Source organism: Pteronotus mesoamericanus, unplaced genomic scaffold, assembly GCF_021234165.1.
Source record: "Pteronotus mesoamericanus isolate MK-2021 breed Mesoamerican mustached bat unplaced genomic scaffold, CSHL_Meso_final contig_74, whole genome shotgun sequence".
NCBI classification, from domain to species: domain Eukaryota; kingdom Metazoa; phylum Chordata; class Mammalia; order Chiroptera; family Mormoopidae; genus Pteronotus; species Pteronotus mesoamericanus.
The window spans coordinates 7,089,606-7,106,479 of NW_026555247.1; the positions used below are offsets into that span (position 1 = coordinate 7,089,606).

Here is a 16,874-nt window from a genome sequence, read left to right on the forward strand (position 1 = left end):
CAGGTAACTCAGCAGAGCCTGGGTGGGCAGATGGCCAGTTGCCTGAGGCTACAATCTGCTTTGCCTATTCACTCCAGTATCATTCTTATTGTGTGCGTCCAAATGTATGCATAAATTTACCAGTTTCTTCTACTGGGCCGCCTTGTGGTATGCCTCTATCCATTTGTATGTAGGGGTGGGCTCCAAACCCTGATTCCAGGGCTAGCTGGAAGTCTTCTTGAAGGACAGGGCATGACAAAGTCTGACATTGTCAAGGCTGCCTCCCTAACTCAGACAGGCCAGCTGGAAGGGGTGGCGAACCATATACTTTCTCCTGCCTACTGCCTTACTGGCTCGGACTTCAGAAGCGCTGGCTCAGATGCTCTGCTACATAACCCAGTATCTCATTTTTTCCAGCCTCTTCTTTTAGGAGACTAGATCTTGTTCTTCATCCCCTGTCGCTTCTCTCCAGCCCTGCTGAGATCAGGCGGATCACCTGGAATCATGTGACACCGGCTTCTAGGTTTCAGTGCAGAGCCTGACCTGCTTTTGTCTGAGCCAATGTGGGGGTTCAGTAGGGGTCGTTTGGGAGTGAGGAGGAGACAGAGGGGCAGGTACACGCTGAAGAGCCTGCCTGAGAGTGGGGCAACCCCAGGAACACCGACAGGTCCAATGCACAACTGCTGAGAGACAAATGGCAACATTGGCTCGGATAGGTGCAGGTCAGGCTCTGCACTGAAAACTAGAAGCCAGTGTCATATGACTCCAGGCGATCAGCCTGATCTCAGCAGGACTGGAGAGAAGCGATAGGGGATGAAGAATAGGATCCAGTCTCCTAGAGGCAGAGGCTGGAAAGAATTAGATAGTGGGTTATGTCGCGGGAAAACTGAGCCAGCGCTTCTAAAGTCTGTGTCAGTAAGGCAGTAGGCGGGAGAAAATATATGGTTCACCACTCACCCTATACTTACTCCTCTCCCCTCCCCCCAACACACGCAGGCACGTGGGTGTTTCGGGGTCTGTGTCCCTGTGACTGAGGCGTGAGAGCCAGGGGGGGCTTCTGTGGCTGGTGCTTGAGGACAGCTGTAGTGTTTTCTGTGGCTACTGTAAAAAGATACCACAAACTGGGTCGCTTAAAACAACAGAAATTTATTCTCTCACAGTTTTAAATGCTCCAAGTCCAAAATCAAGGTCTTGACTATATCACACTTTCTCTAAAGGCTCTAGGAGAGAATCTGTCCCATGCCTTTCTCTTACCTTCCAGTATCGCCAGAAATCCTTCGGTTTCCTTGTCCTGTAGATACATCACTCCAATCTCTGCCTCTGTCACCACTTGGCATTCTTCTCTCTTCTTTTCTTATAAGGCCACCAGTCATATTGGATTAGGGTCCACTTTATTCCAGTATGACCTCATCTTAACTTGTTTATATCTGAAAAGACTATTTCCAATTCCAATAAAGCCACATTAACAGGTAGTAGGGGTTGGAACTTGAACATATCTTTTGGGGGACAAGATTCAACTCTCTATAGCAGCAAAGTCCACTTTTCCTAAGGATGGGCCCTTAACCACACCTTAATTGTTGCCTGGTGCCTAGCAACTCCTTTGTACTACCAGGAAGGAAGATGAGTAAAAACTTGAGTCATGAAACATTCCAAGTCTTTCAGTCCACACTTGTGAGTCCTTCTTGAGTCAACTCAGTTGCTTATCTTCCTCAAACTATGAGCATAAGCTGAATGTGATTTGCACAAAGAATTTTGAGGCAGTATCTAGAGTTTTCATCACAATTGATTAACATATATTAGGTTTTGTTCCCTCCAGTGCTCAAGCTGCTCTCTGGAAGGAAGATAGGCACTTAGTTCATTACTGAAGCCTCTGCTCTCTATACCCAAACACACCTATGGGCCTGTGAAAATGTCTAACTCATTTCCAGTAAGTTACTGAGGTTTGAGGAGAATGGCACGTGGTGGGGAAGCACAGGCTCCCTGGGACCAGGAGGAATGCTGCGGAACAGAAAGATGGCCTGTGCCCAGGAGTTGCTTGCATCTTGTGACTCGAGAAGACGGCTAAGTGGGAAGCTCAAAGGACCAATATGTGCCAATCATGAGCCAATTAACTTTATAGAAAGTAGATAGAAAGAGAAGTTGTGTGTGATCCTGTGACTTCATTATTGATCTAGATTTGCTTGTCCAGGGAAAATTGCCCCCATCCCCATGCTTTAACCCTTGGTCCAAAAAGTAGCTGAAAAAGTGGCAGAACCTTGTAGCTTTGGTCCATCATGCGGCCTTGGCACCTCATTTCCGCTGGGCTATTCGGTGTTTCTCTCAGCGTCTCTTCTACTCCTGTCTTCCTTTCACAGAGCTGCCTTTGCTCCCATGACCTCTTTTTTCCTTCCTCTCTTTCACCAGTGGGCGTCATCTTTTCTCTCCCAGCCAACATTCACACTACGCTTTTCACCTTTTCTACATCTACAAGGGCCTTCTCCCCTCAAATAGCAAATATTTCACAGTTATTTTCCTTCACTCCATTACCATTGACCTCTCTCTTTTTAGGTTCTCGTCAGTGCCATCTCCCTTTCTTAAAAAACAAAACCTTTTCATCGTCAGGATAGTGACAGCCATAAACATTTAGCACCAGAGCTCCAGAGTGTTTGTGAATAAAACGTGTGGCTCTCAAGGGGAACATCTGCAAGGAAAAGAAGAATTGAATGTCCCTCTCCGTGAAGCTAAGAGCAGTACTGACATGATGTGCGATCTTTGGTTCAAAAAGAGATTCATGGGAGAGAGTTAGACAACAATTGAAAGTCAACCAAGCCAACCAAGCCAATTTGTTGCTGCTGAAATACTTCTGCAGTTTCTCAGTCCAAAACACACACGCGCCCACACACACAGGCTCCTCAAAGTGCCCTAGGACACCCACCAGAACAGAGGAAACTGTAGAGTTAATACTGCCTTCAGAAAAGGAAATCCAGGTGTTATAAAAAGGGAAGCCGATTCAATTAAGAATATTGGTTTTCACATTACTATATTTGAAGAACAAGTCAAAGGAAATAATTCAATGTTTTTATGAGAAATAGGTTTGTACAAATCCTTCAAAAGAAAGAAAAGTCTGACAAATAAGCAGGATACATGGGGGGAGGGGCAGGGGGATGTTAAAATCCTTTACTTACTCAAGGGTGTTATAGCAGGAATCTGGATGTAAGAAAGGCTGGAATGACAAGATCCCATTTGAACAGCAAACTAAGCAATGCATAACCTTGCACAAAAAAGAAAAAAAAAAGAAAAAAGAAAAAACAAGACAGAAGAGCAGGAAAGGGAGACAGAAAGGAGTGCGTGGAGTGGTTATCAGGAAATGGAAGTCCTGGCTGAGCGGGGCCGGACTCTGCAGCAGCCCCGGTCACCGCTGCATTAAGATAATTAGAGCCCCAGATACTAAAAACATTATAGCGCCCCCTATATAATTAAGAATAAAAATTTAGTAAGCTTTAAAGTGAGTGCAAGGAGTTACAACAGTTTTGTTTTTCCATAATGACTACTTGAGTTTTTCTTTTGAAAGCTGAACATCCAAGTGAAGAGTTTGGGGCTGGGATGGAGGGTTAGAAACCAAATGTGTAGGGTGGAGTGAATGAGGACCCCAAGGAGAAGGTGCAGACACACAGGAGGAAGAGCCAGGTGTGGGTCCCAGAGGGAGTATGGATGTTTAATCCTAGGAGGCCAAGGAACCAAGACGGAGACCGCGAGACAGTTTTTCAGTGGCAAGAGAAGCAATGGAATTCACAGTGTGAGAACAAGTGGGAGAATTTTAAAAGGAAGGAGCTGGTCCAACAAAATACATTGCTGAGAACAGGGCCTCCCAATGCTACCGCCACAGAAAAAGAGACCAAGAATGCATTACAAATTGTAAAATCAGTTAAGGAACCGTCTATGATGGAGAGATTTATCATAGTATTTTAGGTAAAAATTATAAGAAGAGTTTAACAAAACTTCACTAACCAATGACAATTAGTAGTCTGAAAAATTCCTAACTCAGGACGGAGACATATCGTATAGATTTGCCCAAACCTGAGACAGCATTGCAGGAATGGAATCTCACCGATCTGCATCACACTTAAACCAAGATGTGATTGCTTAATAACCTAATGGGATGACATATCCATTCATGATCAAAGCAGGTTTGCTATGCAAGGGCCCTTGGCAGATAATATATAAAAACTCAGTTTATTACATGACTATAATTGCACAAATTGCTCATGGTAATTCCAGTGTTCATGCCGAAAAAGCCTTTGATTGCCTAAAAACATTATTTCTTTAGAAGATATTAGAGGAAAGAATGCTTTTTTCACCCAGACAAATTCCTAATGAAAATGAAGGGTGTGCCTAGAAGATAAGAACCTAAAATTTATGTAAAAGAAATAATCAAAGATACCCGAGTTCACAAAAATGAAACAAAACACTTCCTTTTTAGTTATACAATGGACTTTCTTGCAGTTGTACAAATTATCAGAAATTGCAAGGCTTAATGATTAGAATTTTCAAATTTTATTTGACTATAGGTGTTAAACTTATGCTAAGAGAAAATCAAACTATTATAAATGTTATTCTACTTTAAAATAAATTACAAAAATAATTGCAGCAATCTACATTACTCCATCTTTACTTCATTAAAACTGGTGTTCAATTTTAAAGGCAATTGGGAAGAAGTAAAGTTGGAGCCATAAAATTGAGTTCTCAATTCACCTTTGTCATGGACTAGCTAGGAGACCCTGGGCAAGCCACTTTCCCTTCCTGGGTCTCAGTTTCCTAATCTATATTATAGTGAAATTTGGTAAAATTATCTCTAATACCCCACCTAAATTCAAAACTCTGATTATATTTCTTCTTCAATCTCTGATTGTATCACAGAAAATATTGCAAAATTGTACTGTATAAATGCCAAAAAGTCTATTATTTTGGCCAACTCTATCTGGTTTGAAGTCTTAAAGATGCTTATATTCATCAATATTCATTTTTTATAGCAACACAATAATTTAATCATGTATAATAGCAAAGAAAAAAGCACCTATACATGGGTTTTTAATAAAGGAAGAGAGGGAGCCCTGGCAAGGTAGCTCAGTTAGTTAGAGCATCACCCTGATACACCAAGGTTGCAGGTTCAAGCCCTGGTCAAGAGGCATACAAGAATCAACCAATAATATTTCAATAAGTGGAACAACAAATCAATTCTCATTCTCTCTCTCTCTCTCCTTCACCGTAGTCAAGAGGAATGTGTAATACAAAATCATATTGGGATTTAAACATCCATTTTCTTTATAATTTTGTCATGAATACAGAGAAATACTAGTGGTCTACAAAACTTGAGACCGTGCTTGTAATTGCATATATGTTAATGATTTTTAGCTTCTTGCATGTGTCTTTTTAAACCATAATGAAACATTTCCCTCAGTTCCTGGTGAATTATTCTATTTTTCGCCTTAAATTCTACAGATATAAATGTTTTATTGCTCAAACTGTATCTAATACCTACTTGAGTTCAGGTGCTGTTCCTCGTGCAGAAGTTACACATGCTTACTAATGACACTTGTCCTGGGTCACAGCCTGGTTGGAGAATCTATATTACCCCATAATGACGATGCAGTGTAGTGAGTGCCACCCTGCATGCACGCTACACATAGCACCACTTCAGTCACATCAGTCTTCACACAAAAACCTTTCTCAAGCCCCAATGGTGTCTCCTGCTTCCCATCTTTTGGCCGCCAGAGTTCTCGTGCTGTGCACTCGCTGCTTCCTCCAGAAATGAGGAATCATCTGGGAGCTGCCCATTTTTTTCTTTGCTGGTCTGTCTGACTGCATTTATTCTGAGATTCACGAGAGCAGATGTTATTAACCTGGGTCCAGGAACCTTCTGAGAGTGAATGCATAAATTGGGGGTGTCAATGAGAGAGAGAGAGTATAATCTGTGAGTGGGTGAAAAGTACTTTTTTGAGAAGATGGCCCATGGTTTATTCCACTACCAGAAGGGTCCCTCACCCCGTTCCAGAGTTGCAGTCCACGGCACTAAGGTGTTCGCTCTAAGCGGAACATTTACACTTTCCACGTACATTGCTATAGATGGTCTCTGGAGAACACATTTTCCTTTGTGAAAATAATCTCTGCGGGTACCAGATAGGGAAGGAGGTTATGGGGACGGGCCTGGGAAGAAGAGAAATGACATTTGACCTGCCTGTAGACCTTGCAGGTAAAACTGACTTTGACTTTTTAGGTGTGATGAGCTGGATAAAGGAACACCCATCTGCTCCCCTTGCCAATGTCATAACAGGAATAATAATCATCAAATACTTATATGTGCACACAGTATTGTTCTAAAAGTTTTACATATGTTATTTTATTTAATTCTCACAAGAATCCTCTGAAGTAGGTATTGTGATTTCCATTTTTACTGATGAGGAAATTCAGTTGTAAAGAGATGAATTTGCTCAAGGTTCTACATCCAGTAAGTAGCAGAGTTGGGATTCAAACCCAGGCCACCTGGTCCTGAATTTGTGTTCTTCATCAAGTACAAAATACTTTATCTGACTATAAACGGCTATGTGCCAAAGGTGAGGTTACTCAGTTATATTAAGTTATATTTATCTTTTAGGGCATGGACACTGAGATAAGATATTTTAATAGGTATTAAGAGAGGGGTGATCACTTATACTTGGTAGTGAGTTAATGAAATATTTCATATTAGATTGTACTCCCCATATGCCATCAAAAAGCATACTTCCTCATGCTTTCTGCAGACCCACCAGAAAGGATCAGTGTGTAGATCCTACCAGACTTCAGCTGTGGAGCGCAGTGCCCGCTACCGAAGGATGGCGCCCACTTCCCCTCCTGCTCCCCACCCCTCCAGTACTGGGCTTCTCCGCTCTGCTCACAGCCCGCTCTTCTTCTCACTCATCAGGCTGTTGTTTCCTCACCCAGCCTCATGCTGCAGGAGCACGTACCTGCTGGTGGCCCTTCCTCAGCGCCTAGGCCCATGCCAGCGATTGCCCACTAGTCCCCACCCACCTCGTCAGACTCATGGTTCGGTGTCCCCTCCTGGCACTTCTGCCCCAGCAACCCCACACTTGTGTTCCCTGTGCACACCGAGCAGTTTCCCACTCTGTTCCTTCCGTCCGGAGTGTCCACCCTACATCCAGCCCAACGACGCTTGGCCTTTTAGGCTCAGCTCAGGCATCACCTTCCCCAGGGAGGCTGGCTCAGTGCTGTTCCTCTGACCCCGCTCTGACCCCACGTGTATATTGTTCACATTTCCACCTCACTGCTTAGGCTCACAGGCCACGTCCAGCCTTGCACCCCCAGAGCCTTGCACCCCCAGAGCCTAGCACGAAGCCTGCTCTCTACGTGCTCTGCCCATAATGGTCACCTTTTTTAAAAACTGAGGTATGGCTGACTTAGAACATTAAATTACTTTCAGGAGTCCAACATAAGGATTTGATGCTTGTATGTGTTGTGAAATGATCACCACAGGAAGTTTAGTTAACCCTCATCACTATAGTTACAGATTTTTTTTTTATGATGAGGGTTTTTAAGATTTACTTCCTGCAAATATACAATAGAGTATTATTATCTATACTCACCATCCTGTACATTAAGTTCCCATGACTTACTTATTTTATAAGTGGAGGTTTGTGCTTTTTGACCCCCTTCATCATCGAGAACATAGTCATCTTGACCTGCTTTGTTTAAGTCTTTTATCTGCTTCTTCCATTCTGCCTTTGACTGTAAGCACCCCATGGGCAGACACTGTGTCTGTTTAACTGGTTTTGTACAGCAACTGGTCTGCTGCAGTGTAAGTGGACTTTAGAACTGTCTGTAGAAGATGTCGAGAACTTCTGCTTCCTTTGTCTGGGTGCAGATGCAAGCCCAGAATCACAGGACGGCAGTGTGACCGATGTATACCCGGGTTTTACCACTTCCCTGAGTGCATTCCCTGCCACTGCACCAAAGATGGGACAAAGCCAGGAGTCTGTGACCCAGAGACTGGGGCTTGCCTTTGCAAGGTAAGAGTGAACATGCAATGCTAAGGACGTCAGCCACTGATCACTGTGGAAGTTCTTCATGTGGAGTCAACATATAAGAATATATGGGAAATGGGACTGACCCATAATAGAAGCATTTTATAGTCATTCTCATTTGATGGAAAAAGTTGAAGGGGAGACTCCTCTCCCCACTCTCATCTTTTGGAGAGGCTGCTGCTCTCCTTAAAAATCTGATGACAGGTACAGACCCTCTCCAGAAAAATCAACACTAACTTCTGTCTATACTTTTAAGAGGTTCAAAGCTTCTCTAGAAACCTATTCCTGGTCCGTCTCTGCTACCAGGGGTTTTGCCAGGTGGTAGGAGAGCTCCTGAGCCCTAGCAGCTGTTTTGAGGTGGTAGTAAGTGGGATGCATTGATCCCACCATATGGTGAATGCTTCTCGGGCTAAGTCCCTAACCTTCAATATACCAAGGGGAATCCTGTAAAGTTTAAGAAGTTGCCTGTGTGTGGTATAAAAGTTTAAACAATTAATGTGGTATAAAAGCTTAACAATTATGCCATGGCTGGTATGGCTGAGTGGACTTAGCATTGGCCTGTGAACTGAAAGGTAACTGGTTTGCTTCCCCATCAGGGTACATGCCTGGGTTGTGGGCCAGCTCCCTGGTTGGGAGTGTGCAAGAGACAACTGGTCAATGTTTCTCTCTCTAAAAATAAATAAATAGAATCTTTTTTAAAAAAACATAACAATGATGTATCTTAATGTTTTGTTAGCATCCATGTCCTAACATCTTGTATTAGTGTTACATTTGTGCAAGTAGCTGACTGTAATCAGAGAACCTTTAGAAAGAATGATCTTTTGTTTCATGTTTTTCAATAGGAGAATGTGGAAGGTGCAGAATGTAATGTGTGTCGAGAAGGCTCATTCTACTTGGACCCAGCAAATCCCAAGGGTTGTACCAGCTGCTTTTGTTTTGGAATAAATAATCAGTGTCACAGTACACATAAAAGAAGAGCTAAGGTATGCAAGGAGTGAGAGTCTTTTTGTTTTTATTTGGTACTTCCGAATGAGGAAGGAATGAATTGGCATGAACATGAAGAGTCATGGGAGTTTTTGCATATTACTTTGTCAAAAGGCTAAGCGTGGCCCTCGCTGTTCCTTACCCTTCAGTGTTCTTCCCACAGATGTCCTTGCGCTCCATCCTTCAGGTTGTCAGGTCTCTGCTCAAGTGCCTCGTGCTCACCGGGGCCTTCTTTCACCGCTCCCTACAAAATAGCTCTCTGTGTACCTACTTCTTTGCGTAATGTACTCAATAGCAGTTAGCACTCCCTGCCATATTATACATTTAGTTCTAGTATTAGTTTATTATCTGCCTTCTTCCACCACTAGAATGTGAGCTCCTTGTTTATTCCGTGTCCACAGCAGCATCTGGAACATAGTAGATGCTCAATGAACACTCAAATAAATAGACGTCCCTCTTGTTTCTTCTTATCTGCTTATCTTTTTCCTCTTTTACTTTCCTTCTCATGTATTTTACTACATCTTTTCTTTGGTCACTTTTTAAATTAATTCCATGAAACTGAAACTGTTGTTGCTTTTATTATTCCATGAACAAGTGTTCTAATGCTTACTTTCTTTGTGTGAGTAACGACTTATATCCAACAAGTATTCAAACAAAGATTATATTACATATTTTACATATTGCCTGCCTCCTAAGACAGCATAGGCTTGGAACTGGAGAAACATCAGCCTGTAAATCCACTCGGAAGTCTCCTCTCTTTATCCTCAGAGGAACCCGGGGGCATTATTCCTAATCTGTGCCTTGTCAATTCCTTCTTTTTCTTCCTCCCATAATTTAACTCTTGGTTTCCTTTGTGATCAGTGAAATATTTAATTACATTGCTCCACTTAGAGCAAAATAATGAGAACAGACCACTGTATTCCATATCATACTTTATGTTTAAGGAGCTCACCATTAAAATGTGCTCGCTGGATGAGCTGTTATTCATATCCTTACTTATGTGTTACTAGGACATTTATTGGACACACATTAGAAGTCAAGAATCAGGATGTGTGCTGGGATACAAAGATAAATCCCACATCCACATGGTCTCTGCCCTCTGACAATTACAAGGGCAAGCCAAGAGAAGACACAGAAAGGAAGTCTTTGAAGGAAGGCAGCTTTGAAGCAAAGGATGGCTCATTGGATTGTGCATAATCCAGCCATTGCCAAAGAAGTCACCAGCGCACATTTCCATCCCTTGCTTTGTGTTCCAGTTTGTGGATATGATGGGCTGGCGCCTTGCGACGGCAGATGGAACAGACATCCCTGTCTCCTTCAACCCCGGCAGCAGCAGCGTGGTTGCTGACCTCCAGGAGCTGCCCTCAACAGTTCACAGTGCAACCTGGGTCGCACCTCTTTCCTACCTGGGGGACAAGGTAATGACGTCCTGTTGTCCTTCCACGCCCTTGCCGGGCCTCCTCCCTCACTGCATGAGCATGAGCATCCTTTACTGGGTGTCTGAAAGAAAGCATCAGGAAGTTCAGGTTACTAAAACTGAAGAAATTAGGTTGACTACAAATGCAGCAGAGATGCTGCCCCCCACTGGGAGGGGCTGAAATCAGAAGCAACTCGTAGACCCCCCATGCATTAGCTCATTAGCAAAGGAAGTCATGCATCATGTTTTTCTTGATTTTTAACTTGTCAAAGGGAATAACCATTTTAATAATATCTGTTGAAAATGGGACATGTATGCTTTCAAATGCCAATGCTGGGAATTCTTTGTTTTAAAGAAGAAGAAAGACTCCTTTTCAGGAAAACAAAAGCTGAAAGGTGACTCATGAGCTTATTTAAAGAAACACAAGATTCTGTGGCGGTTCGTCTTTCATTAGCAGAATCATGTGCGGTTGGTTAGACACTCCTTGGGGAGCTCACACACTAGTTTCTCTTCCTTTGCTGCATAAATTGTTATTCCAGAGCCTGGCCAGCTGCACTCATTTATGAGGACAGAAACGAGGTCTGCCTGTAGAAACATCAGGTGACATACACACCTGGTGGCATAGGGTAGGGCTGTTGAGAAGGGGTGAATTTCATATGACCAGCTCAGGTAATGCCATATTCTCACCTTCAGAATGACTAAATATTAGGGTCTTGTTGGCCTGAGGTCTCTAATTCTGTCTTCTGGTTGAAGGGCTATGGATTTTGACCTTTGAGTGTGGTGAACATCGCTTCTCTCATATAATCCCACTTTTCTCTCATGTAACACCCCTCTTCACCTCCACGTGGTAGGCCCATGTACCAGTTATCTATTGCTCTGTAACAAATTATGCCACAACTTTGAATCTTAAAGCAACGAACAGTTATGATCTTGCATAGTTTCTGTGTCTCAGGAACCCAGGAGTGGATGGCTCGGAGTTTCTCATGGGGGTGCAGTCCAGACGTCAGCCCAGGCTTGGTCATCTGGGACTGGAGGATCCACTGCCAGCCTCCCCCACATGGTTGTCACAGGTCTCTGTTCCTTGCTGGCTGTAAATTGGAACCCTCAGTTCTTCATCACATTAAGATCTCTTTCTCCATACGTAGTCTGAGGGTCCTCATGACCTGGCAGCTGGCTTCCTCTAAAACAACTAACAGAGATAGAGATAGAGAAATGAATAGATAGATAGACAAACTCAAAACAGAAGCCACACTGACTGGTGTGGCCGGGTGGATTGAGTGCCAACCTGCAAACCAAAGCGTCACTGCTTTGATTCCTAGTCAGGGCACATGCCTGGGTAGCAGGCCAGGTCCCCAGTGGGGGGCATGTGAGAGGCAACCACACACTGATTTTCTCCCTCCTTCTTTCTCCCTCCCTTCCCCTTTCTAAAAATAAATAAATAAAATCTTCTTAAAAATTAAAAAAAAGCAACCAGAAGCCACAGTGTTTTTGTAACCCAATTTCAGAAATGACATTATCCTCACTTCTGCCATATTCTAGTCATAGAAGCCAGTCACTACGTTCAGCTCACACTCAAAAGGAGGGAATTAAGCTCTACCTCATAAAAAAAAATATATCAAAGAATATGGGGATATATTTTTAAAAACCACCTTAGTCATCAAAAAGGCAACATAGTTGACCTGTGAACAACATGAATTTGAACTGTGGGGGTCTGCTTATATGTGGATTTTTTTTTCATCTGGTAAACAGATGATATAAACTTATGTTATCAATAAATACATACCATACTATAAATGTATTTTCTCTTCCTTATGATTTTCTTAATAACTTTTTTCTTAATTTCTTTTTCTCTAGCTTACTTTATTGTAAGAATACAGTATATAATACATATAACATACAAAGTATGTGTTATAAATCCAAAATTCCTGTTATCAGTGAGGCTTCTGGTCAACAGTAGGCTATTAGTAGTTAAGGTTTCGCAGAGATAAAAGTTATACACCAATTTTTAACTGCGGTAAGGGGTGTCAGCACCCCAATCCCCAGGTTGTTCAAGGGTTAACTGTACTCTATAAGATGATCCAACGTGCTACCTTAGAATTCTTCCAGGCTCTAAGATCATAACTCTGTAAAGATTTGTCAGGAAATAGATTCTAGGGAAAATCTTCAGTGGATTGGGAGCCCAGAAATGCTACTCATTCCCTGCTGCAAGTTATTTGCATTCCCCAGAAGGAGTGTTTTTTCCTCCCTGCCTTGATGTCACATTGCCTCTGATTTCCATTGCTGCGTCACTGCTTCCTTCCTGGCTGGTGTTTACTTTAAGGATGGGAGGTGTTAGGACCAGAGATAAAGTTGCTGTCAGAAAACCGAGACCATTCACCTCCACATCGGCACCACCGTCATGCTACCTGTGTGCCCAGGGAGAAGGCCTGTGCCCCTGAGGAGTGAGCCAAGGCCACGTGCTCCGGAGAATGCACGATCACTTAGGAAATGTTTGCTGTCTGCTCTCAGGGGAAGTTTTTTTGGAAAATTTATTTTTAGAGGTTCATTTAGCAACTGGTAGATATTAACCAATTCTTCCAGTTAAATAAGAAACCAATGGCCTAGATTTCTTAGAATAGCTATGGACTAAATAAACACTTTGGTTTAGTCGTCACCTGGAATAAAAGGATCTTATTTGTTTCTGTGTGATTATTATTTTTCTTTTTAACAGAAGTATTTTTTGCTTGTACAACTCAATCATATTCATGTTAAACATTTTAATGGATATAAAAATAGTATAATGTAGAACATTAAAATACCATCTTCAGTCCCACTTTCTAAGGATGACCACTGTTAACGGGCTGATTGGGTATCTTTCCAGATCTATGTGCCTATGAACTTCTTATATGGGCTAATGCTGCCATCGTCTCTTTTAATGTTGTGCTATTGATCATGTCATTTCAATTTTAGGTTTCCTCATACGGTGGCTACCTCACCTACCAAATCAAGTCATTTGGCCTGCCTGGGGACATGGTTCTTCTGGAAAAGCAGCCAGATGTGCAGCTCACTGTAGGTATCAACATGGCCCAAGTAACAGGAAGTGGCAGTTAAAGTTGGTGCTGATTCAATTTTAGGACAGCTTGATAAGGGGCCTCCAGAGCATTTAGATGAAGTCATCTCTGATATTTTGTAGAAACTAAAAGAGAGGTTTAGGTAGTACTCCCTCAGGACCCTCTACCCCTGACCATCCCAGGCCCGAAGAGTTTCTCTTTTGTCCCCTCCCAATGTACTTAGTATCTCACCCTCCTTCTCACAAGTTCATGTTAAAGTTTTTTTGTTTCTATCTTTCAATTTAGTTTTAGAAATGTTTTTGAGCCCTTCCTGTTTACTAGATCACTGTTTCTAGGTTCAGAAAGGACAAGTACCCCAATCCTCAAAAAGAGTGTAATCTAAAAGGGGAGATAAGAAAAGAAATATGCGAATAACTACAATCCACTGAACAGTAAGCATTTGAGGCGAAGTGCAAACAAGGCTGTGTGGGATCTGGGGTCCGAGTGGAGACTTATATAGTTGAGGGACCCTCAGAAGTCTTCATGGAAAAGGTTAGCTTAGAGCCAGTACTTTAAGCGTGGGCATGAGAGAAGAAACACCCTTCCAGTGCCTGAGAATGAGGTAAACTGAAGCTGGGGGCAATGCTTAACAGGTAAGCAGTCCAACCTAGCTGTATTATCACTGTGTGGTGAGTCATCAAAGACAAGCCTGGCAGGGTAAGAAGAAGGGTATTTAATGCTATGATAGGCAATTTGGCCTCATGTACATAGTGGGAAGCCATTTTGGTTTTTTTGAGAAGAAAAATGACATCACACACTATGTGCCAGACACACAATCCAGAACTGCAATCTAGAAAATTCCTGAGAGAACGGGCAATGTCACGTCCTGCATTGAGTGGCCTACAATTTACAGTTGGGGTGTCATAGCCTGAACTTGACTCTGCTTTTGGTTTGTGTGCTGTGATTAATGCAATGCAACTACAGCTTCCCAAAGGGTTCCCGTGTCGTTCCCTGTACAATAGGGACTAGCAAGTCTCACACATCACAGTACAAACGAGGGCCTCACATGCTGGTAGGTTTTTTTGTGTTCAGACGCTGCCTTGGTATGATTTGTATTTACTGACAACCAAATTTACTGAATTGTTAGTTTAAAAACTCAAAGGAATCTTTACAAAACACCTTGGAAATGAAGCACCAACAGTTTCAGAGTTACAGTCAAAGGAAAACTAGCCCCACAATAAAAATACTGTCATGGCAGTGCTGTATTTCAGCTTCACTTTTTTTGCAGTGTATTTCAAGTTCAGGCCATGGGTATACCTATGTTTTACTGCCAAAGAGCTTATTATGCAGACTGTTAGAATTCATGGAGAGGTGATGATCAAAAGTGCTCCTTAATTTCACCTTCAAACATAGAAAAAATTTTTAGGCTCATGAAACATTACTCTCCTGCTTTGTTCCAAACTGCTATAATTGAGAGCCTATTGGATCGTGTTTCTTAGGTTAAGGTTTTAAATGATCTGTGATAGTAGATGATGTTCTTTCTGCAACACCGGCTCTAATGAATTCCTTTTGGGTTTGGCACCACAACACTGGGGCGTGCGTGCGTGCGTGCGTGCGTGCGTGCGTGTGTGTGCAGTAGGGGTGCTGCTGACTTTCCCATTGTGCCCTGTTAGGAGTCACTCAGGAACCTCTGTGACAGGGAGTGGGGTGCAGAGGCTGAGTGAGTGAGGCTGAGTCCCTGAGGCCGAGGCTGTGGGCCCAGTGCCCCCCGCACGGGCAGGCGCCGCAGCTCCCTGGCTCTGCAGCCTGCACAGCGGCAGGGCCCTGCTGATCTTTCTGACCGTCCCACCCACCAAAGCACTTTCCTGCTACCACTGTGGGCTCCAGTAGGCGCTAATGGAGACAGCACCTAATGTATTGACTACAAGGCATTATTTTAAAAAAAAATTTTCCATCCACTTGCAGTCAGGAGAATTTGGGGGTTTCCTACTATAGAATTTATAGAATTTATGACAATTTATAGAATTGTCATGATTTGACCTGTCTGGAGGGTTTCTGGATGAATACACAGTGAAATGCACTGTATTAGGCAGTATTACTCTAGTTCCATGTCACTAATCCTCTTGCCAGTCAGTTTATTCCCAACAATTTTTTAGAATCGGGCACTTTAAGTAAAGCAGTGCCATACAAATTTGTTCTTAGCTCAACTGTAAACTTCAAAATATCCCAGCCACATCATTCAAGATTCATGTTTTTCTTTAAACAGGGTCAGCGCATGTCTGTCGTCTATGAGGAGCCAAATAATCCCCGGCCAGACAAGCTGCACCACGGCCGAGTGCAGGTGGTGGAGGTACATACATGAAGGAAGGACGTACAAAAACGGTCCCTGATGAGCCTTTTTGTTCTACAACTTCCTTCTTTTGAACAATTGTGCTTTTTAACTTATTTTATGAATTCAAAATAGTAATTATATTAATCATATTAATATAAATATTTCTATATATAAATTTAAAACATAAATTATATAAAATGTGCAGCATTTCATAGTCACAGGGCTTTGTGTGTACTATTTTTATGGCACTGAGGACTGTCTCTCTTGTTTTATAGTTAATTATCCTTGTCTTACAAACCCTGTGAATTTTTAAATGCTACGATTGTCACTCCCTCTCGTCCTCAGTCCTCCCTCCCTAGGTCAGTACCTAGGACCTGGTGAGTGTCCAACAACTACTCGGCATGAATGGGTGCAAAAGCTGCAAATACATCTAACATGAAAGAAATGAGTAATATGGATAAAAAAAGAAAGCTCATTGAATCATAAAATATTATATTACACCTACTCAGTTACAACTATTCCTTTAAAATAGTGTTCCATGTGTATTTCTAAATATTTTCAATACTTCAAGTACCTTGAACTTGTTGGCTCCGAGGGGACACTTTTTCAAGTATCTTGAACTTGCAGACATATTTTTTTTAAAGATTTTATTTATTTTTAAAGAGAGGGAGGGAGAGAAAAAGAGAAATAGAGAAACATCAATTTTGTACTAGAGAAACAGGGATCAGTTGCCTCTTGCACACCCCCTACTGGGGACCTGGCCTGAAACCCAGGCATGTGCCCTGCTGGAATCAAACCAGCAACCTTTCAATGTGCAGGACAACGCCCAACCCACTAAGCCACACCAGTCAGGGCTTGCAGACATATTTTAACATTTTTGTGCAGATCCATCATACAATGGAAAACTATTTGGCAATAAATGAAACAAAGTATTGATACCTACCACAACATGATGAAACTCAAAAACATGACATTGAGTGAAATAAGCAAGACACGAAAGGTCACTTATTGTGTTACTTTATTTATATGAGAGAGGTAATGCCAGCAAAAATCGTGGAGTAAGAACCTTCTAAAATTCT

The 16,874-nt window shown here is 42.4% G+C and overlaps 1 protein-coding gene across 1 annotated transcript in view; it reads left to right on the top strand.

Moving 5' to 3' along the window:
* Nucleotides 1–16,874, top strand: part of LAMA3 (laminin subunit alpha 3) — a 254,462-nt gene that overhangs the window by 153,592 nt on the left and 83,996 nt on the right. Inside the window, exons 33-37 of the mRNA XM_054583453.1 lie at nucleotides 7,874–8,018; nucleotides 8,876–9,016; nucleotides 10,274–10,435; nucleotides 13,384–13,482; nucleotides 15,730–15,813. Coding sequence (XP_054439428.1) covers nucleotides 7,874–8,018; nucleotides 8,876–9,016; nucleotides 10,274–10,435; nucleotides 13,384–13,482; nucleotides 15,730–15,813 — 631 coding nt within the window. The remainder of the gene's footprint in view (nucleotides 1–7,873; nucleotides 8,019–8,875; nucleotides 9,017–10,273; nucleotides 10,436–13,383; nucleotides 13,483–15,729; nucleotides 15,814–16,874) is intronic.